Source organism: Paramisgurnus dabryanus, chromosome 13 (genome assembly GCF_030506205.2).
Source record: "Paramisgurnus dabryanus chromosome 13, PD_genome_1.1, whole genome shotgun sequence".
NCBI lineage: Eukaryota > Metazoa > Chordata > Actinopteri > Cypriniformes > Cobitidae > Paramisgurnus > Paramisgurnus dabryanus.
The window spans coordinates 27,389,982-27,413,580 of NC_133349.1; the positions used below are offsets into that span (position 1 = coordinate 27,389,982).

Sequence of the window (23,599 nt, forward strand, 5' to 3'; positions counted from 1 at the left end):
TGTGATCAAGTGTAATCTCTAAACAAGCTGCAACATATTGAGACATTGACCCTGTTATCTCCTCAGTTTCATTCTGAAATCATGCTGGAATTAAATGGATCATCAGGTTTGGCACAAACTTGTGGCAGCTTGGATGCATGCTGTTATTAAAGTGAAAGGGAAATATACAAAACGCTAATTAGCTTTAACATTTTTATAATACTTTTTTAGCTAACCTAAATTCTTATGCTGCTAACGGTATTTTGTATTAAAATATTTGGTGTTAGAAATATTCATAATAATAGGATTTTTACTAAGGCATACAAATAAATGCACATCATTTTTGGGATAAAAACGTCTGCCAAATGTGTAAATATAGATATTTAGACCCTGCTATATGTTAACTCTTTCCTTGCCCTTGATGAGTTATCTAGTCAATTAAAGGACAATCCACTTTTTTTAAAATAGGCTTATTTTTTTAGAGTTAAACATTTAATTTTTACTGTTTTGGAATCCATTCAGCCGATCTGGGTCTGGCTGTACCACTTTTAGCATAGCTTAGCATAATCCATTGAATCTGATTAGACCATTAGCATCACGCTCAAAAATAACCAAAGAGTTTCGATATTACGCAGTGCCCGAAAATAGTCCCTTTGGTTACTTTCAAAGCAGGGTACTATTTTCGGGCACTGCGTTATATCACTACGCCTGCTGCAGCCATGTTATGGCGGCAAATTCCTTGATTATTATGCCAGAATGAGAGTATAGTTCCTAGCCATATCTGCCTAGAAAATCACAAATTTTAATTTTCTGTCGGTCTTAACTCTTTCACCGCCAGCGTTTAAAAAAAAAAGTTGCCAGCCAGCGCCAGCGTTTTTCATGATTTTCACCAAAGTTTAATGCCTTCCAGAAAATGTTCTTCTTTAAATATATAAACATACAATATACCAAATGAAAGAACAGACCCTCTGCTTTCAAACAAAAAAAACCGTTTCATCCTACCTTTAGTGGTTCTTTTGTAATCAGCTTTTGAATATGGGTAGGTTTTTGCAAAAACACCATATTTTGAGCAAAAAGCAAAAATAATTCAATTTTTGTGACGGACTTTTCATACAGATCACATTCAGAGCGATCTTTAAAACAGACACAGACATGCAGCAGCTTGTCATAGGGCAATACTTCCGGGTTTAAAAAGTTGCGGAAGGGCGCCACCTGGTGGATAATAGCGGTATTGCGGAAAGACGGAAAATCTCGTCATTGGCGGGGAAGCGTTTTCTCTTAATTGACGAGATATCTCGTCAATGGCGGGGAAAGAGTTAAGCTATGTCCACACGAAGTCGGTGCATTCCCTATACGATCATTTTTTTTCCTTGCTCTAAAAAAATAATCCGTAAACACGAAACCACTGAAACCGACTGAAAGCGGTGTAGTATATATGCCGGACCAGTATGGGGCGCTGTAATTCTGCCACAGATATACACTATACATGGAGAAGAAGACTTTGAGCATGCGCATAACCAACGTATGGTGTGGTCCATTATCGCTTGTTGGTCACCACAATTGCATAGAAGCAATAGATTTTGCTGTAATAAAGCTAGTAGGCTTTAGTAGCTTCTGTAGCACGAACACAATCACGTAGTCCGCCGTTATTGTTGTTGCTGTTACGTGTGACGCTTCCGACACGTGATGTGATGACGTTTTCGCTTCACAAAATATACGGATTGGCTGTACAGACGAAACCGCAAGGGTGTCGGTTTCAGATTTATCCACTTTAGCACCCGGTTTCAAAAAATAGCGGTTCCAGTCTCCCAAAACGCTGGATCCGTGTGGATGAAACACCGACACGATAACAAATGTATACGTATACAGTGATATGCGTCTCCGTGTGGACAGCCCCTTAGTGCACGATGTAACTACAGAAGAGTCAAGTTTTAAATAGGAAAAATATCGGAACTCTTTAGTCATGGAGCGCGATGCTAATGGTCTAATCAGATTCAATGGATTATGCTAAGTAGGGATGCACCGAATCCAGATTTTTTGGGTTTGGCCGAATACCGAATACACTGTTTAAGATTCAGCCGAATCCGAATACCGAATCCTACTCGCATCCTTATTCCGTTACAGGGCTCGCAAAATTTCTAAATCAAATTTTGCCAATACAAAGCCAATAGGGCCTCTAACCATAATGTTTAATCTGCTATTCTTGTTGTTGTTTTGATGCTGTTGTTTTTTTAACAAACAAAAAAAACTGAATTTCCATGTAAACCAACTGTTCCTGCTCATCCCCACACCAGAGATACTCACCATTTAAAAGTGGTTCAGTGGGTCACAAAACTCACAGTTTGGATCATACAGTTAGAGATTGGATCATTTTTTTGATCAGAAAAACAGGGGCTACTGTCGCTTTGAGCGATTCTGCACAGAGTAACTCTCTTCACTGCCCGTACAATCTATACTTTAAAGCTGGCTGCGAGAGATTTAATTTTCTTACGTGAGGATAGTAATGACTGACAGGACGAAGTTTTTGCACAACAAATCCATGACAAATCAGTACGGATTGCTTCCTGAACTGCGGCTTTGCCCGATCGCGAAAGTGAAAGGAAAACTCGAGCGCGCGCTCAAACGCAATTTAAATACCCAATGCCTGAATTTCATACACCACAATTACCCAAACTAATCTGTGAGAGAATACATAAGCCTTTAAATATATTTTTCCTCCCTATAAGTCAAGATAGCCCGACGGGCAGGGCGTGGATGCATTTTGATATCCCGACTGCAAAGCACAATGAAACCGATGCGATGCGGTGCGATGCGCTAGTTTATCCAGGTGCGTCCACGAAATGTGGCTCACCGGCAAAAAAAACGCTTATCTCAACGTCAGAACCTGATGTGTGTAATCAACGGCCACGTGACGTCGACCAGCGTAGCGGCCGAACCCGAACCCCGTCAAAAAGCCCAGTATTCGGCCGAATCCGAATCCTGGATTCGGTGCATCCCTAATGCTAAGCTATGCTAAAAGTGATACAGCCAGACCTGGAGATCGGCTAAATGGATTCCAAATTGGCAAAATCTAATGTTTCACTCTAGGGGAGCTGGAAAATAAGCATTTTTGTCCCTTTAAGAGAAAATTATTTCTTGCCAATGACGAGTTTTTACGGCAATCCATTTTTCGCCATTATTCACTATGTGGCTCAAACCCAAACATATAAAACACTGAAGCATCCACTGATCCAAAAACAGTAAAACCTCTATGTATATTTTCATCTTCGCTCTGAATCTGATCTCTAACAAAAGTCCTTTACAAAAATTCAATTATCTCAAACTTGTTCAAACTTACCTATCCATATTTGAGAGGTGATAAAAAGAGAAACTCTGTCTTAAAAAAGCAAGGTCTGTTCTTTCATATAATATATTGTATGTTTATATATTTAAAGAAGAAATTTTTCTGGAAGACATTAAACTTTTGTGAAAATCATAAAAATGCTGACACTGGCAGGCAACTTTAAAAAAAAAAACGCTGGCGGAAAAAAAAGAGTTAATATGCATAATATTCAACAGCTTAATGAAGATCTTCGTATTTATTTGCAGTATCTGTGATGCTACTATCTTGGCTATCCTTATTGTCAGGAATTTATGGATATACAATGGAGTGTAAAGCATCAGAGACTGAGATTAAAGGGTCGTCTTACTCACATGTTGAGATACAGTAGCACATCTGTTGCCAGAAGCCTTTACACCGGTGATAGAGATTAAACAATGGAAAATCACTCACAGACACCATCGCTCCTTTGGGATGCCACATTCCTTCTTTTTCTTTCATGTGCTCCTTCTTTTCATCTTAAATGTGGCACATGTGCTGGAATGGAGCTTTAAGATTTGTTTTTTTTAAGGGAGTACTGTTATGATTTATTCTTATGACTGATGGGGTTAGAGATATAGTCTGAGTCTTTGTCTCCTCCATCCGCCCTCATTTAAATCTCATTTGCATATAACCACCGGGGCTCTGGCATTGGTTGGCTGCTTCCCGCCAAATGGTGCTCCACAGAGAGGTAATTTGGCACGGGGGGATCCTGCGGTATTCTGGAGAAAACGCATGAGAGACAAAAGAATAGAGATGAAAGTGGATGGAGGCGGGGCGTGAGATGTTCAGAGAGAACGAGAAAGATAGAGAGAGAATCTTGGACTGTTGTTGAAAATAACGCTCCACTTCCTTGAATCATCATGAGGCCCAATAACACTGTTTTTAACTTCTCCCTCGATATGCATGAATGAATCTGAATTGAATCTTTCCCATCATGCCTTTCTCTACAATAGATTTATCTCATAACCATGACTACGTCCCAATTTACATAAATGCATGACAGAGAGGGATCGTGCATCTTGCACATTAAAGGTGCCCAGAAGCTAAAGCATTTTTGCATCTGAACTCTTTGCATGCACATGAAATGGTGTAAAATAAAGCAAAAACAGCAGTGTGAAAGAAACAGTAAACAATAAACATGAATAGAAAGACAACGAAATAATGTTTTGGAGATGAATTAATAAATGAATGAATAGTACAGTGTGTCCAGGGTAATGGATCGTCTTTTACAGTACATGATGTTCATCACTAATGCTGTCAATAGACATGCTGTGTTGTCCCTTAGGCCACAGTACTTCGTTGCATAGATAGCAGCTCTTATGTTTTCCTCTCCCAAAATGATCTTGTATTGTTTTGCCAGTGTGGAGAGATTGATGACAGAGTTGTCTCTTATGTTTTGTTATTTTTCTGTTATATTATTTTTAGTTTTGATCTCACATGTTGTGCAATGCAAACAATATCATTCATCCTTTCAATTGTAGGATACGAATATTATACGTTCATCAAATACTTGCTTTAATTCTGCTTAACTCTTTCCCCGCCATTGACGAGATATCTTGTCAATCTGCAACTACTGCTATCTTCCGCAACTTATAAAACCCAAAAGTATTGCCCTAGTGCAAACAGCTGTATGTCCGTGTATGTTTTAAAGATCGCTCTGCATCTGATCTCTATTAAAGGTCCTTCACAAAAATGGAATTATCTCAGCTTTTTGTTGAAAATTTTGTGTTTTTATGAAACCTACACATATTTGAGAGGTGATAAAAACAGAACACATGAAGACAGGATTTTTTGTTTGAAAGCAGAGGGTCTGTTCTTTTATTTCATATATTGTATGTTTATTTATTTAAAAAGGAACATTTTCTGGAAGGCATTAAACTTTTGTGAAAATCATGAAAAATGCTGGCGGCAAAAGAGTTAATCTAGGCCTCAGGCAAGATGCAACTTTTTTGCCTGGTTAAATAAGTTTTAACAAATATATTACAATTATTCAAAAAATAGAATAGTGAAGAGTGACTGGAGATTTTTTTATGAAGTGGAGATTTTTGCAGCCAAAGCCATTTTTTTTTTAAATACCTATGAATAAAAAGTGACATTTGCTAAAATAAGGCATTGCAATTATTGGCTAATAACTTTTTCATTGCCATCAAAGTAAAATTACTGAACCTAAACAAAATCCAGATTAAAAAATACTACATTATTGTATGACTATTCAAGGCCTCTATTTGCTCAGGGTTTTCTTCCCAAAGTCTGGTATATCTTACTATAGACAGGTCATCCTAAATATGTGAAAATATATTTGCTTTTTAAATAAGTTATAATAATAATATGTAATGTAGATTACAGCCTCTGTGGATTGCCTTTTTTCCAGCCACCGTGAACATCAGAAGAGGAGTCAGTGTACTGTACATGATATTTGTCATCTAAAATTCCCTTTAGTAGAGGACTGAGGCTTGTCCGTCTCAATATCTGCCACCTGAAATATTCCTACATCAGTCTGTCTGCGAAGGAAAGTCCCTCATAAGATTTCATAAATATTGATGGGAGATGTCAGGTACAGTCTCCATTTTTAGAAGATCCGTAACCTCTATAATGATGTCGGGTCTGAATCAATTAGTGTAAGAGATGGCCTTGTTTCACGCCTGATCCATCACCCGCCGTGACTGCGCTGCTATTTCTGTGCTTTTTCCTATGTGGAAAGAGTCATCTCTGTTGAATGAGATCTATTTGGAGAGCATCTGCCTCTTCCACCCAGAGCTCGGTGTGTGTTTTCAATCAGAGGTTTTCAATCCTCTCAGCTCACAAGAAATCTCTATTTAAAATGGTGTATATTTGCATACATTTGCATATAAGTTGACATTCAGTGACAACTGTTCAACATTCTTGTGTGGTACTGTGTAACATTGTAATGCGATGGTAATTTGACATGTTAATCTTTATTCAACCTAGTATTTCCTCTAAAGTACCATTATTCTTAAAGGTGCCGTTGAATGTAAAACTGTATTTACGTAGGCATAGATGAATAATAAGAGTTAGGGGTGCACAAAAACAGGCCAATCTTAACATAACATCAACTGTGACACAGTCATGATGTACGCCCCAATATTAAATTACACATTAAATTAATTACAATGTTGTACCAATGATAAAAACAAAGTTGTGACTGCTGAGTTGGCGCTATATGCTAGTTAATGCTATGTGCTAACATTCAGGCTGAAGTTGTACCATAGATATGTACACTAGATGTCGCCTTGGCTATGGCAGTTCATTGGACTGAATGCGTCAAACAGAGCCGCCATCTTGAAACAGGGGAATCCCGCATCAGCGTCATTGTAGGCAATGGTGTAACGGAAATAAAATCACCATAAATCGTCATGTATGCGATTTTCTTCATTTTCTTTTGGTTCGTTTCAACAGTCAGACATGTATTTAGCATTGGGTCAAGAAAAAAAATAAAGTTTTAAAATTTTTAAAATCTAGTTTTTCTAACTGTAATGCATAGTGCTAGTAGCCCTAACATCCATACGCATCACAAAAGTCCGGCATCGTCCATGAATTCGAAGTACAGGCGGAGATAGCAGCTTTACCCAGATACTTCCCATGACAAGACCCCTGTCCTAAGATGGCGGCGGTTTTGACGCATGCTCAGAACCCCAAGGCGACATCTAGTGTATATATCTATGAAGTTGTACTATTGACATTACTGTTACGTTTTGCAGGTCTAAGCTGAAAAAAACACAAACTTACCACTCAGAAATGTCCATTAACAATCTCCAAATAAATGATAATTCTGTTTACACACACACAGAGCTACTGAAATGAACTGCTCTGTAAAACAGCCAATCAGAGTAGATCTCAAAATTATTATTCATGACCCTTTCAAATAAGGTAATAATAGACCATTTAATTCAAAGGACAAATCCTAGGGTTTTAAATGGACATGTAAAACCATCTCTGGATAATTTTTGCACTTAATAAAGCCACATACAGTACCTTCTAGGTGTCAAATAACAATTTAACAGATTATTACAATGCATTCTTTGGCACCTTTAATAAATGAATGCTATATAGTATACTATAAAATTTATACTAGTGCACTGTACAAAACTATGCATAACATACTTCAAAATACACTACACCATTTGTATTATATTATAATATAATTACATTTAGAGTATCATTTATAAAGTGCTAATTTATCCTCTTGTCTTATTTATAAATCCTCTCAACAGCAGCGTGTGCCTAAATGATGTTTCACACAAAAGTGTCTTATTCTTCTTACATTCTTCATTTCTTTTTTATTGTGTGTATCTAAAAAATTTTCTTATCTTCCTGTAGGAACTTCACCATACGTTTCATGCCACTCCCTATTATAGACGCGTCCCAGGCACTCAAAGCCAGTCCTGAGAAAACAGAGGATGCTTTACTAAAGGTCTGGATTTCAGCCTTCGCATGCAAACTAAATCTATTCACAAATTCACATTTATATCACAATAGAGTACACATTTCTTCCTCTCTTCCTCTGTAAAAGATTGAGAGCTACTTGTACAGGAACCACGAGACCCGCAAGTATGTCCAAGAGCAAGCGTACCGACTCCAGCAGGGCATCGTCACCACCACCACACAGCAGGTGAGAGATTGTTGTCTGTGTGATGATTATTTAATACTTAGAGTACATGGATTGCATGGCTACACAGCAGAGATAATAGTGTGGCTAATAGGTTTATAGTCGTCTAATCATAAATACTTTGATAATAAATAATTGTTTTAATTTTTAGCAGTAATCTGGAGAATATTGACAGATTAGATCATTTAATTCCTTGCTTTCTCTTTAGATGATCGACCGAATGTGTGTAAAAGTCCAAGACCATCTCAACTCCCTGAAGAACACAGAAAAAGACGCCGTCCAGGAGGACGTCAGAATAGCAGAGAACCTCATGAAGGACGCAAAAAACTCAAAAACAGTAAGACAAGACCTTCGGTGCATGTTTTGTATATACTTTTGTATAATTCATGTATTTAAATATCCAGCGTAGTCACCTCTGATTTAAAGTTAACACAAATGGGTAAACTCATGACAAACATGTGTTGGTTGATATGACTTCTAGGTCATACAAGAGTCAGACTTATGGCCGATAGCGGGCCTTCATGATGATAATTGACATGATTGCCCAATATAGTTTTAAATTATTAATATTATCATCATAGTTTGACATTAACATGCGCATTGCGTGCTTTTCCTCGCATGAGAGCGCTTGTAATGTGAACTCTTCCTCGCACCTGAGCTTGTAATACACGAGCCTCTGACATTGAGCACTGTGCGGTTGTTTAAAACCAGCGAGTGAGTTTTTCTCCACTCCCTGGCATGCAGGAAATTTCAGAGATCCTGGGAATCAATGACGTGCTCGAAAAAATGGCATTAGATTGCGGTCGTGACAGAGTAAATCAGCTTCGTTTTTGTCCACCAATCCAGTGGCTTGTCATAAATGAGTAAAAAATGAACAAATAAATGAGTGAACTACTATCATGTATCAGCGATCTTACAGGGTGATGATAGGACGATCTCACTATGGGGAATATCGCCCAACATTAATGACTTCTCTCTTCTTGATTGCAGCTTCTACCCAACCTGTATCACCTGGGCAATGCGTCCAGAGAGGAGGTCAGCGCATCTGCCGTGGGACCTATCCAGGAGAAACTGGACTCTATGGCTGGAGAAGTTGCACGGGTTATGGATGAACAGCTTCAGGTAAAGTCATTTTAACAGTATTTACCTCTTTGTGATTATTACAGGAAATTGAACTGGAAAAAATGTTTGTATACAAGGGCCAATATTCGTGTGACTTATAGTTAAAAAAAATTTTTTTTTACGTACAGTACATTATTGTTGCTCCTCTATGCCCCGCCTTTCTAAAAACAGCAGCGATTTGTACAAAGCGGCGTGATCCAATTGACTGGCTATCCAGTGCGTTGTGATTGGCCAAATACATTTAGTGCATAAACAGAAATGTGACACTCCTTACCAAGTTTGAAAGATCAGCTCCCAAAGCAAAAGTGAAGGAGATTATATCGTCTTTACCACCTTATCAATACGAGTCCGATTCTGACCCAGATTGCCAGGATATATTCGGTACTGATCAGCCGATGTCCAAGTGGCGGGAATTTTTTAATCTGCCAATAACGATTATAGACTATTATAAAAGTGAATCCCTGATTATTATTTTATAGCTTTTATATATTTTCCGATTGAATTGATCACAGATGTAAATATTTTTTTCAAGAGCTTTGAATGTGTCCAAAGTCTATAAACTTTGTTTAGCAGCTGTTAAAAACTCTCTATAAACAGTAATGCTGCATACACAGCAGAAGCAAATTGTATTGTGTGCGTAACTAGATTACATACAAAGTTAATGCTAATTTGTGCAGTGCGTTTCTCATAGCTTGTTTTGAGCGTCGCGATTGCCGTGAATACACGCTATTCGCATCATCTTCCGCGCAAGTTTAAAATATTCAACTCAAGTGGAAAATTCGCATAGTGCAAAGTTAAATCCCGCAAGTAATCTAGAGCAAAGAACGCAATGCTTTCCTTTTGGTGTGTACGCAGCACAAGTCAAAATCACTACTGGTTGACACATTTCTACTGTTGCGCAAAATGTACCATCATACTGTATAGACAAATACAAATAGTCAAACACAAAGAGCGGTTGACATTTGAAACACAGATTTGGAAAGCGTTTGCATTATCCTAGATACCCATCTGATCTCAAGTCTGTGCGATATATCATTTAAAACTGTAAAATATTTCAGCACCGGTTTTTATTTGCATTCGCGGTAGTTGTTTAGTAATTCATCACTGTTAGTTTGCAGTTTCTTTCAAATAACATTTCCGTTCTTGATATATTGATATGCATAGCGTTGCTTTAGGGCTGTCAATGTTCGAAAGCCTTTCAGAAATATTTGAAGTCGCTGTCAAGGCAGATAAATGACCACGGCCCATAAAACATGCACGGGAACCGGCTGCTAGCCACTTACTGTAGCTTGTTGATGTGCTTGCATGTGGGCAAGTCAGTTTTCATTCAGCTCATAATTGCTTGTAATGGATGGAGAGTAACAGAAGAGCTTGTGACAGCTTCAGGGAGTGAGCGTTTTTTCCAGCCCTCGTGTTTGTTTGACACAACAGACCTGCAGTGAATACAAACAGAGCAGTGTTTGCACGAAAGACGGGCAGATCAGACAAGAGCTCTTTCAGTGGAAATACCCACAGAGACAAAATACAGAAAGACACATAAACATTCATCTTAAGAGAACCAGAAACAAACCAAATATGTGTACTGACAAACATCAATTGATTTTTTTTTTTTTTTTTTGAGATTGCAGTATTAAAATAAAAGTGTTTCTTTTATGGCATCGCTGTGATCTGAGTGTATTTTCATTCGATTGCTACTGTAATCATTTGTTATCTGTTTACTCATTCCATCCATCAGTCATCAGTTGGTCATACGCTTTTCATTTCTTTAGACAATTTTCTGTAAATAAATGCTAGATTTCTTCTGGTAGAATTTAAGAAACATCTAAGAGTCTTTGTTCCACCGAATGTGTCTGGTGTACATTAAAATCAGTAGCCAGAACAGACAGCAGTATAATTGATATGTTTTTAACCTGATGGACAATAGAAACTCACAGCTGAGACTAATCCCTCAGGTCAGAGTTAATGTTATTATGGGAATCTGATGCAACACTATGTGTTTATCGTCACAATGAGAGGCAGACGTTATTCTTCTAACTGAAATCGTCTGTTTGCTCTAAATCAGGGCTCTTCAACCTTAATAAATAGAGAGGAAGAGCTGGGACCCCCAGTATATGTGTCAAATTAAGACTGGATTTACATACTTTATTAAATGAGTGCGAGTCGTGAAAAAATCAAAGGGATGAATGTTTTTTAAATATTTTTATTTATGAAAAGAAATTATGAACCACAGACTTATATTGTAAAATGGTATTTATCTAGGCATAGCTGAATAATAAGAGTTCTGTACATGGTAATGACATATCATAAGCAATGTTCCCTCTAATTTTTTTCAGCACTGAGCAAATAATTTTTTTTCTGAGCACACATTTCAATACTGTGAGGAATTCGCAACCACACGACCTGCCGAAAATGAACACGAGCCTGCGTTAACCATAGGAGATTCAAAGAGATGACAGTGTAGCGTGTAACGGGGTTTAGTGTATACACACGTATAATGTTCAATGTGGGCCTGTGTATAAATCCCAATACATGTAATTAACACTCTCTTTGAATTTACCAGGTACCTGGGTTTAGCAGATTGAACCGTTCACCTCAAGCTGAAAATCAGTTCTCATATACTACAGTGCAAATAAATAAATAAATAAAATACTTGTAAAAGTGTAACACTGTTTCATTTTGTTTGTAATCCAAATTCATGATTCACTTAAATGACTCTGTTGGGTTGAATTCATGAATCAATTGATTCGGTTCAAAGGACCGTTTGTTCCTTTATATAGTTCAAATAGTTCAGTTCAAAGTCAGTGTCCTGTCCTTTAAAGAAAATCCAAGAAAATACGGAAAATGAAGTTTCAGCGAATTCACGTCCTAGTAGTTGTCCGAAACAAAAAGGAAAAATACCCTCCTACCAGTTCTGATGAATTCAAAGCACAGCTCTGGTTGGCTCGCCTTTTTGTATACACCTTCACTTAATTGTCTCGCGTGTCCAAGATGGAGCAGGAGAACTTTACAGATGTTCGAAATTCTCACAAAAAAACCCAGCCTTGTAAAAACACAAGGCAGAACAGTAATTAATCTTCAGTTCAACAGATTTATCAATAAGCATCATGTAAACATTTCAAATAACAACCTAACTCAGGGTTTCAACACTTATTGAACATATTGACACTTAAAATTTTATTTTTTAATCACATTTACGTTACTTGACTGTTAACTTTCAAATGTAAATAGCTTCAGCTCGTTCGTTATATACCAACGGCCAATGTAAACAAACTAATAAAACTCATAGTTTGCTGCCAAATTTGCAACACTTATGCCACAATGTCAAGTTAATATTCAGAATATAACTCACCAAAGCATACATTTTAACTTCTTATTTAAAAGAAGAAGTTCATTCGCAGTGTTTTGATGCTCTGTGATTCTGCATCTGCCTCCGTTCTAATTCTCTATTTTGCTCTCTCCTCACTCTAGCGACAGCTTTTCCAAGTTATCGCATCACTTCTTGAATCCAATAATTTGTTTTAAATCACTGTTTTGAATCTGAACTTTTTCCTCTTAATAAATATTTTAGTTTCTTGAGATCGACCCGTGCAGCTGCTCATCTGGCTCGCTCTCACTCTGTGCTCGTCCGTGCTGGCAGCGTCACTGTGTGAACTGAATGCGCTGCTACCATTGGCTCATAAAAGTGTCTGTCACCGTAGCAAGATCAGCGATTGGTTGAAAGTTTCTTCTCCTTCTAGAACACTCGCCTTCTCTCTCTCTTAATTCTTTTACAACAGCAAATGCATCAATGTTTATGTGCGGTCTGAAAAATGTGCGCGGTCTGACAAATCTATTGCGCGGCCACTTTGGCTGGCCTGCGCGGCCGCGCACGCACGCAGCTTAGAGGGAACATTGATCATAAGCCTCAAACACCAGGGTTTCCCGCAGCACTTTTCAGTTCAGGCGGCCCGCCTAAGGTGGGAAACCCTACTGCCTTGACTAGGTCATCAAAAAAAAAGCATTCCCTGCACAAAAGGCTGTCAAGTGCATCTCGGAGAATAGCCCGCGCGCCACACGGCTGAAATGAGATAAAGAAGTGGTCCGTCATGTCTGGAGGATAGCCAGTTGATAAAACATGTGTCGGTGAGAACTGTAAGTGGACTTATGTTTTGGTTTTATTTAAGCCTGTTATTGTATTAGTCTATAGCTCTTGCAAATTTAAAGTAAGTCAGCTGATGATTTTTGTTGTTTGAACAACCTGCTAGCTAGGTTACACGTGCCTGTTGATTAGATATAATTGTTGAGCACTCTTGCTCACTTTATTTTGCATTATTTACATGCTACAGTAGTTACACTCCTTTAAGATAATGTAATTAATAGTGAGAAATATTCAGTTTTTACCATTTTTGCGCTACCTATCATTGTTCGCCAGATGATCTACAACATCTGCTTTAGTTTGTGTTTATTAACCCTTTAGTTTCACTTCATCACGCAGCTATATTCCCGTTAGAGGTAAAACATTTAATTCATTAATAATCTAGTATGTGTTCATTTTCTGTCATAGTTTCTTAAAAATAAGTTTTATTTGAGTGTTTCAATAAAAATCTTTTAATTTTCTTCATGACGCGAACGCCCCGCCTATCCGCCCAACCCTACCACCCTAACTAACACATTTTCTGAGGGAAACCCTGAACACGATTGTTTTCTTCTTATGTAAACCTTGTGCATGCAAAAGACCGCTGGAAAACAGACCAATCTTTACCGGGTGTACAAAAATAGTCTGTTTAAAGGCGAACTTTTGACCTTTTTTCCTTTCCTGTGTCATCCTGGAAGTTCCCCTCGATTCTAACGATGGTATTTTCTGCTCATCTCAGTGGTAATATTTTTTGGATTTGTTTTGTGACAGTCCTGTAAAATACGATGATATGCTGCTTGGAATCCTTTTCATTTATTATTTAGTTGTTTTCGTGCTGAAATAGACCCTTGGTGCATGGCAACATTTGAAAAATCTGGGCATGGATTAAAAAGGATCATAACATAACATAGACGCACTGTCACCTATTGTCACAGGAGAGGAAGTGCTGACAGTAATACTCCATTCATGATTTTACTGTTGTTGGCACTATTACATTGCACCATTTTTACTTATATTAAATAATTTTTATTTTAGGCTGTTTATAGTCAGCAGTAACAACATAAATAAGCGGCTTTCGTGGTCATCACATAACTTCCGGTAAACTCAGCGAAAAATCAATAACAACAAAGTCCTTTTAAAGTAGTTTATTTATATAACAAGCAAAATAAACAACACATAGATTACATAGGAACCAAAAACATTTGTTATTTTCGATGAGCTATTTGTTTAAGAGTTCAGTTTCAGCAACTAGTCAGACCATTAAACAAACACAAACCGCATTATCGCGTCACCACATGTGCGCCCGATGAAACGGTCTATATGGCCATTTTATGACCATTAATCATGGGGGGATCAATTTTGTCCCTCCAGGGGGTAAAAAATAATTCATCAGAGGCAGGGATATAAAGACCACAGGGGGGATAATCTTCCATTCCCCCAGCAAATCGCACCCTGGTTGTGTGTATTTGAGTTATGAGTGGCCTGTGCAAGACTGAATGAATACATGTTGATTTGTGAACATTATGGGACTTACAAAATATCTAAATTAATAATTTTTGGTATGCAGAGTGACATGCTGTTAACATACTATGTAACATTTTAGTTTTACTGAATAGATTTTAAACTGGGGATAATCAATGTTTTACTTTAAATGTTTTGCCCATTTTTGTTTGATGCCTATTTTAACCCCCCCCCCCCAAATTATTTTGAATTCAAACTATATTTCAAGGACCCCTGGTACTACCACAGACCCCCAAGGGGCCCCCGGACCCCATTTGAAGACCCATGCTCTAAACAATTCAGTTATGAACAATAACAATAATTAAAACCCATTTTACTCTAGCAACTGAGCTACAGAAACACTGTGTAAATGCAAGGTTTTAATGGTGTGCTATACTGTAACTAGAAATTAAAAAAATATAGAATTAAAAAAATTTATACCGAGTAGCTATGATTTATTCTAATTAGTTGAGAAATGTTTCATGGATATGCTTTCTTTTTTGGTAAATGCACACATGACCTGTCAAATGTCTTAGTAATATTTGTGATAATTGTGATATACAGTAAGCAGAATAATTGACTCCTGATTGGTCCTTTGAATTATTTGAAAATAATAACCACCTTGGGTGTGCATTATTTTCGTGTGCATCATTTTCAAACAATTCAACAGCCAATTATGAATTATTTATTACTTAGTGTTTAATTTCTATAGTGTAAATTTAGTTAGATTGACTTTTTGACAGTCACCACAATGACAAAGTGTCCTAATCTACCTGAACTTACTCTCTATTTGTGCTTTTAACCCAGTGGCTCTTATCCAATGCGTTGTGACTTAAAAATATATCTTAGATCTGTTTTAATAGATTGATTGACAGCAGGGAGACCATTAATTCTAATGTTAATTCACTTACAGTATAACCATTTATAATAGCATCATTTGAAAGAAAGATGAACACTTTCCACATTTGTTGATGTAAAATACCGTGTGTAATTGACGTCTGTGGTTATTTTCAAATAGACACTGCTAGAGTCAATGGTGGGTGCAGCTGAGGGTCTCTGTCCTAACGTCATGAAGAAACCCAACCTGCAGCAAGATCTCATCAAAGCCGGCATGACCAAGATGGTCGTTCCTCGCAGTTTTGTCAAGAACACACTGCTCGAGCAGTCGGGCATTGACATCATGAACAAAATCAGGTCCGTACATTTGCCATTCAGAATAAAAAACAGACAACCATATACAAAACCATACTGTCTGTAAACAAATCTGACAAAACATGAAAGAAGTCAGCGTTTTAACTTTGTAATATAAGTCTCTCAGCTTTACAGCTTCATAGTTTGTTGTGTCTGTCACTGATGTTGTTTAGAGAGTGATATTGTTGTTTGATTTTTCTATCTCTGTTGTTATGGGAGCTTAGAGAGGCAAAATGTGATAATATCCCTATCAATAGTGACTCTGGTTTTCTTGTAACACATTCACCCTCGTGTCTGATTTCCACAGTGAAGTCAAACTCAGCCTGGCGTCTTTCCTGTCCGATCGAATCGTTGATGAGATTTTAGAGGCACTTTCAAGCTCACAGCAGACACTGGTGAGAGATCATCTATACACATTACACACACACACACACACACACACACACACACTTTTTTTCAAAGCTTGCTGTGTGCAGCACAATACAATAGGAAAATAAACATGTATGGAGTTAAAATACTGAGGTTCTCAGCCATTAGCTACTGCCAGTGCCAACTGTTTATGTAGTGCCCTTAACTAGTGAATTAAATATTAATTTTATATTTGAAAGATTACGTGTGTCTCAATTATATACCGTCAAGTGAACTTCTGTGCACTCAGCTGCTTGGGTTGCCAGATCCGTGCAAAAACAAAACAGCCCAATGGTTATTAAAAACTATCCCATAAGTATTCCAAGGACTATTCACAGCCCAAATAACAACAAATAATAAGCAAAATCCTTCTTTAATCCTCTGAAAAAAATCAACTCTTGAAAACAGTTTAAAAGTTCTTAATTCTGCCCGAAAGCTGCGGACCTGGCAACATAATTGCACGCAGACATTGATTTCTCTCTCAGTTTTTGTGTTCTCGTTTAAAGTGTTTTGTTAAGTGAATGGGGTGACTACTACGTTGCAATGCATACAGATTCAGGGTTTTTTGTGGCGTGATTATCAATGTAAATGAATACACTAACAATTAAAGAAAATTGTTCAAATTTGAACTTGAGATTTACACTGGGGCACAGTAAAAGGCGTCTAGTGACGCTCCTGAGTGGTTCTCAAACTTTTCGGTCTCAAACCCCCGCCAACAATATGAAATGTACAAACTTACAATCTCAAACTTACAATTTGAATTAAACAAAACATAAACAAATAATTCAATATAGTGCTGTTGGTAAGTATCCTTATTTTTGTGAGGTATAATTTCACAGAATTAATGATGAATTAAGTTTGAGAACCACTGGTGTTTTGGAAGCATAATTTATTACACATAATTGTTTTTTGCTATTTTAGGAACATCAATGTTTGATTTTAGTCATTGATTTTGATCTTTGACATGATCTTACTTAGTCAATATTAAAGATATCAAGGTTATATTTTCACAGAATGTTCTTTACATTATGTACATGATTTTATGTAGAAAACAGTAAATCGCAAAAATGACTTTAGCTGGTTTTTACAGGCAGAGTCAAAAATAACTAATGGACACAAAAATTCCTTAACACCCATAAAATATAATAAAGTTTTCATTTAAAACGATTCTTATTAGAATGTTTTTGTAATTAATGATTGGATAGGCTGAGCACCTGTCAGGGAAAGGACGCCCCCTGCTGCAACAATCATCTCTTGATATGGACGTCCCGGAAGAGAAAGTTTCTAAACGCTCTACCACAGAGTTAATGGAGGCTGAGAGACTGGATGATATGGAGTCCTGCATGGTGAGTCTCTCTCTCGCTCCCAGGTCCCTAACCTAACACTAACCTTTAATAAGGGACAGTTCACCAAAAAAATGAAAATTATGTCATAATTTCCTCATGTTGTTACAAACCTGCATTAATGTCTTTGTTCTGCAGAACACAAATGAAATATTTTGAACCTAACCATTTATGAGCCTCATTGACTTCCATAGTAGTATTTTTTCTTACTGTGGTGCTTCTGTTTCCTGCTTTATTACAAATCTCTTTCTTTGTGTTTAGCAGAACAAAAAAAATCTTACAGTTTTGTAATAACCTTTTTTTTTTTCATTTTTGGGTGAACTATCCATTTAATGGGTCATATGTTATGTCCTACACCCTCAAAACACTTATCTCCCTCTGTTCTCATTTAACATACACACAGATATTCATTGCACTGACTGTAGTTCATGCTGTCTTGCTACCCTGAGTTTGTAAACACACTGTGCACCTACAGGTTTAGTGATCAGCGCTCTCTGTGGTTAAGGTCAATAGTAAATTAGCAAGCACAGATGGAGTGAAGTATGCAGGACTCAGATAAAACAAGTGCACACCAGTGTGCCAGCAGTGATTAGGTGTGTGTCAGTCTGGATTAACATCAACCCACAGTCCTCCTCCGCTCACAAACTGAACACAAACACCACCACATAGTTTAATTTTTAACCTTTAGTGGGTGCAACCAATCAAATCATGCTAACAGGTTGTGTATTCAGAGACAGAGATTTGCTTGACTGCATTTGAATAGGCCGAATGAACCGTCGTAATAGCTGTATGCTGCCTACAATGTAACAAACAGTACACGTTATGCAACGGTAATCATTTCATGCTAAATTTTACTTCATTGTTATCATGTGACTTTTATTATGTTAAAGTTTAATTCAGCTAGTGGTATCAAGTTTTAATTGTTAATAATAAAATAGCAAACAATATTTTACTTAATACTGTGTACAGCAGTTTATTTAAGAAATGAAAGTTGAATTTAAGTGCATTGCATTAGGAAATGAAAGTTCAGGTTAAATGCATTGTGGGATGCAGTACTATGCACAGATGGTATAGGTTTTGTATACACTATATAGATACAACACTGTAATTGCAACTGCTTTATTGTAACTGCAGTGTTTCTTACATGCAAAACATTCACATACTAAAAACACTTTGCAGTTTGCCAACATTTTTTAAATATCTGTCTCAAAGGTCTTGTGAGATGGTGGTAAAAGAAGCCAACCTGGACCAAGTATGGATGAAATCTCATGTGAATATAGTCACACAACGTGGCCTTATTATGAAATAAATAAAACTTTGAAACAAAGTCAAAAGTGTTCATCTCACGTTGCAGTGCGACTGTGGCCCATAGGTGGCGATATACAATGCTACAGTTGTTGTGAAGCAGTGTATGGGCTGGTGCCACTTCATTAGCATTTGTGATGGGGCACAGCATATGACTATTGTGTAGGAATGTACAACTGTACGTATCTGTACATGGATGCATATTATCAGTGATGCCTGCAAGGGCAAAATTTGCATTAAAATTATGTGCTTAAAGGGGTCATATTATGAGATTTTTTTTTAAAGATGTAAAATAAATCTTTGGTGTCCCCAGAGTACATATGTGAAGTTTTAGCTCAAAATACCCCACAGATAAGTTATTATAGCATGTTAAAATTGCCACTTTTGTATATGCAAGCTAAAATGTGCTGTTTTTGGTGTGTGTTCTTTAAAATGCAAATGAGCTGATGAAATGCAAACACTGATCATGATGGTGTTTTGTTGAAATTGAAACTCAATTGTGCTGTCAATATTTTTTTCTCCGCACTAAATGGCAGTACCGTGGTTGGATAATGCAGATTAAGGGGTGGTATTATTTTAATTAGACTTGCTACTTACATCACAAAACAGGCGAAATCTAAACTTTAAACTTTAAATTTTTTCACATGCTTGCAGAGAATGGTTTACCAAAACTAAGTTATTGGGTTGATCTTTTTCACATTTTATAGGTTGATAGAAGCACTGGGGACACAATTATAGCACTTAAACATGGAAAAAGTCTGATTTTAAAGGGATAGATCACCCGAAAAATGAAAACTTTTATCTTATGTTGTTTGAACCCCCATTGTCTTTCTTTGTTCTTCAGAACCAAAACATAGATTTTTTTATGTTGTTTGGAGTTTTTTGTTTACTATGGTAGCGGATGGTGACCATCTCTTCAAGCTTCAAAATTATCCAAAAGTGTTAAACAAATAGCTCCACTCGACTCGTGCAGTATATTTTAAGTGCCATGTAGGCATGCAAAAGGGTTTGGTGAAAAACAAACTCAAACATAATCCAATATTTAAAGGTGTAAATTTTAGCGGCATCTAGTGGTGAGGTTGCGAATTGCAACCAACAGCTCAGTCCACTGCTCACCCCTCACTTTTGAAACACAGAGGCTACGGTAGCCGCCACCGGACAAACATGTCATGTCCGTTAAGGGCTTCTGTAGAAACATGGCGGCCCAAAATGGCGACTTCTAGGGATGGGCAATATAAACGATATGCAATATAAACGATAGAAAATTGGCATACGATAGAGATTTTAAATCTATTGCACTATCGCGATAATGCGTGTTAATGAAACAATCTACCCGCGAACTTTAGAGCCACAAGCTGCAGCCGAATAAACATGGATGAAAGCGTCAGCGAAACAGAGGAACTCGCGAAAAAGACTGATGCAACATCTATTTTTTGGATTTAAGCCATAAGTTACATAAGTTAACTGCTGCTCCACGCGCGGAATATATATAACGGTTTACTTTTACTTACTTTTTTTAGCAGTTTGGCTTTTGTAAGGGTCTATATAACCTGTTCTGAAACGAGTCTATTGAAATTATTATATCGCAATACATATCGCTATCGCAAGAGGCTGCAATGTATAACGCAATATGGATTTTAGGCCATATCGCCCATCCCTAGCGACTTCCATGTAAGGGGACCCTCGGTTTATTGTAGACAAAAACTTCTCATTCTAAGGTAATAAACACATAACGGTTCATTATGAAAGGTCTTTATACACCCCTGATAATATAGTTTTGAATATTATTTTGCATTTATGTCAAGAGACTCTTTTAAAAATTATACACTGCACCTTTAATAAAATCTTGATCTATATCCCCTTAAAGGGATAGTTCACCCAAAAATTGTTTACTCACCCTTATGTTGTTAGAAACCTGTATACATTTCTTTGTTCTGATGAACACGAAGGAAGACATTTTGAGAAATGTTTGTAACCAAACCATTCATGAGCCCCATTCACTTCCATTGTATTATTTTTTCCTAGTATGGAAGTGAATGGGGCTCATGATCGGTTTGGTTACACATATTCCTCAAAATATCTTTGTGTTCATAAGAAAAAATAGAAAGTCAGTAAATGATGACAGAATTGTCATTTTTCTCATTCTTGTATTATTTCAAATTTCATTCCTGGTATCGTGGTTGTGGAAAGACTCTGGATACCAGGAAGAATTTCTTCCTTTCTCCTTTAGTTTCTATAAGCACTCAGCTTTATTTCTGTCTTATCACTCTCTTCCTTTTGCTCTTTCTTTCTCCTGCCTCTATTTTTTCATCCTTTGCTTCATGGAGACTCTGTGCTGCACGAGTGTAAGTATCTCTGTGCTTTCTCTCCTCTGTGTGTACGCGTGCTGCACCGCTTTAAACACACGCAAAGAGCCCGGCTGCTTTCGCCACTGTTTCTGTTATTGTGATAGCAGACAAACAGTTTCTGTCTACACCTCTGTCTCTCCATCTCTCCCTCTTTCTCACTGCTATGCAATTTACTGAGCTCTTTTTCCCATCCAAGTTGATCAAAACCTTTTATGTTGCAAAGCAATTTCCCTTCCCATCAGAAGCCTTGTGCCTTTTGCTTGCTTGATTTTGCCATTACGCTGACAAGCATGTTTTAATGGGGTGAGCAAAAAAGAAATAATAATTGTACACAGGAGAATATTTAACTACCTTATCTTGGCATTGTAAGCATATGTTTTTTAAGGAAAAAAAAACGTAAAATATAGACATCTTTTAGAAAATTATTAGTGGCACATTTGAGCATAGCCGATCCGCTCCCCCTGTGTACTCTGGGGCCCCCTAAGGCTAAATATCTTTGAAAAGATGTATGTTACCTGGCTATGCTCAAATGTGCCACTAATCATTTTCTAAAAGATTTCTATCTTTTACATTTTTTCTTAAAAAAAATCATATGCCAACAATGCCAAGATACGGTAGCTGTCTGGGATGAATGCTACTGTAGATTTATTTAACTGATGGTTGTGAACCAGGTCCTACACTAAGGTTTCCCAATTCATCTGAACAAAGATACAGTGTCTTAGACACATGGCATAGATCATATTCCATCCATACAGAAGTATACGTAACTAACCATTTCTCCAGGAATCTTTCATCTCACAGCTGTTTGTTTTGATCCTTTTGTAACATGTCTGCCATATGGCTCACTGTACAAAGCCTAGTCACATACATATGCAGGTGTGTTTGTTCATAACTGGAGCAAAAGATGGTTTCTTTTTCAATAGAAAGGTTATGTGTGACTACAATAGATGAATGTAAACCTTTATCTGTTTACCATTTATTATACATTGCAAAATATATATATATATATATATATATATATATATATATATATATATATATATATATATATATATATATATATATATATATATATATATATATATATATTATTTATTTATTTATTTATTTTTTGACAAAAAAAGCCTTATGTCCAGAGTATAGTTTGTTTTTTACGTGTACACGAATGTACACACACGATCGAACGCACAGCCTTCAGGGTTCCCACGGGTCCTTGAAATCCTTGAAAGTTTGTTAATCTGGGGGGGATTCAAGGCCCTGGGAAGTTGAAAATATACATACATAGATACAGGTCATTGAAATTGCTTGAATCTATTTTATGCAAGAAGTTTTCTGGAAAAAAAATCCATATTATTCCCTGTGTAGTGTAGGATAATATCATAAAAATTCTAGACTTTAAGCACACGTGCTAAACGGTTTGCTTTAAATGCTTTTATGCGTCTTCTGTATGCGAATGTTGATTCATACCAACATGTTTTTTTGCATATTTGTGTTTGACAAATGAAAATGTCTCAGGTTACGTATGTAACTGTTGTTCCCTGAAATAGGAACGAGACGCTGCTTCTCTCTTCCCATACTTCCTGCGTCCCTGTAACGCCGTCTTTGGCAATATTTCAGATAGTGATATACTTCCTGGCTCCCGCGTCACCTGTTCTTTGTCGTTAAGCCTCACCGTTGGTTGAATTTGATATACACATTCAGACGCACTTACCCCTGGAGGCGTCCCCAAAGTGTCACCGCAGTGACACAGCGCAAGTTCCCTCGAAAGGGATCTGTAACAATGTATCTTAAAAGGTAACACAATGTAACCTTGCTCTCACTTGAAATGTGTCCCCACATTTAGTCCTTGAATTTGAGGGTATTGTACCTGAAAAGTCCTTGAAAGGTCCTTGAATTTGAGCTTAACTAAGGTGTGGGAACCCTGAGCCTTGCAAAGTATAGTTTGACTTGTACACAGACGTTCGATGCATACACATTGTATCAAAATTAAATACATTTCCTGGGCTACATACTACATTCTCCATTTTGCACATGCACTATGCATACAAAGTATGCACGGTTACAAAAATTTGGCGGTGCGCTGACCCTCGGTAAGGGTAAAAATGGCACTATACGTCTAGCTTCAGACGCTCTTTTTTTCATCCATGCAATCTCAGATAGGACTCATATGTAATTTCCCATGATGATGAATTTTCCGATGAGAATTTACCTTTTTGGCCACTCATGACTAAAGAAATCTGCATAAATAAAACCCTCAGTATCTTATCAAACTATGCCCTGTTTATTTTCAGTTGAGTAAAG

The 23,599-nt window shown here is 37.2% G+C and overlaps 1 protein-coding gene and 1 long non-coding RNA gene across 3 annotated transcripts in view; one reads left to right on the forward strand and one right to left on the reverse strand.

Moving 5' to 3' along the window:
- Nucleotides 1–23,599, forward strand: part of LOC135728162 (F-actin-uncapping protein LRRC16A-like) — a 145,587-nt gene that overhangs the window by 105,234 nt on the left and 16,754 nt on the right. For both annotated transcript variants that reach the window (XM_065246288.2, XM_065246287.2), the window contains exons 23-29: nt 7,679–7,772; nt 7,872–7,970; nt 8,176–8,304; nt 8,958–9,089; nt 15,722–15,897; nt 16,202–16,289; nt 17,508–17,648. In XM_065246288.2, coding sequence (XP_065102360.2) covers nt 7,679–7,772; nt 7,872–7,970; nt 8,176–8,304; nt 8,958–9,089; nt 15,722–15,897; nt 16,202–16,289; nt 17,508–17,648 — 859 coding nt within the window. The remainder of the gene's footprint in view (nt 1–7,678; nt 7,773–7,871; nt 7,971–8,175; nt 8,305–8,957; nt 9,090–15,721; nt 15,898–16,201; nt 16,290–17,507; nt 17,649–23,599) is intronic.
- Nucleotides 12,035–12,951, reverse strand: LOC141280032 (uncharacterized). Its single transcript, XR_012334831.1, has 2 exons — nt 12,439–12,951; nt 12,035–12,129 (listed from the first exon to the last, which is right to left on the reverse strand). It is a non-coding gene; the product is annotated as an uncharacterized lncRNA (long non-coding RNA).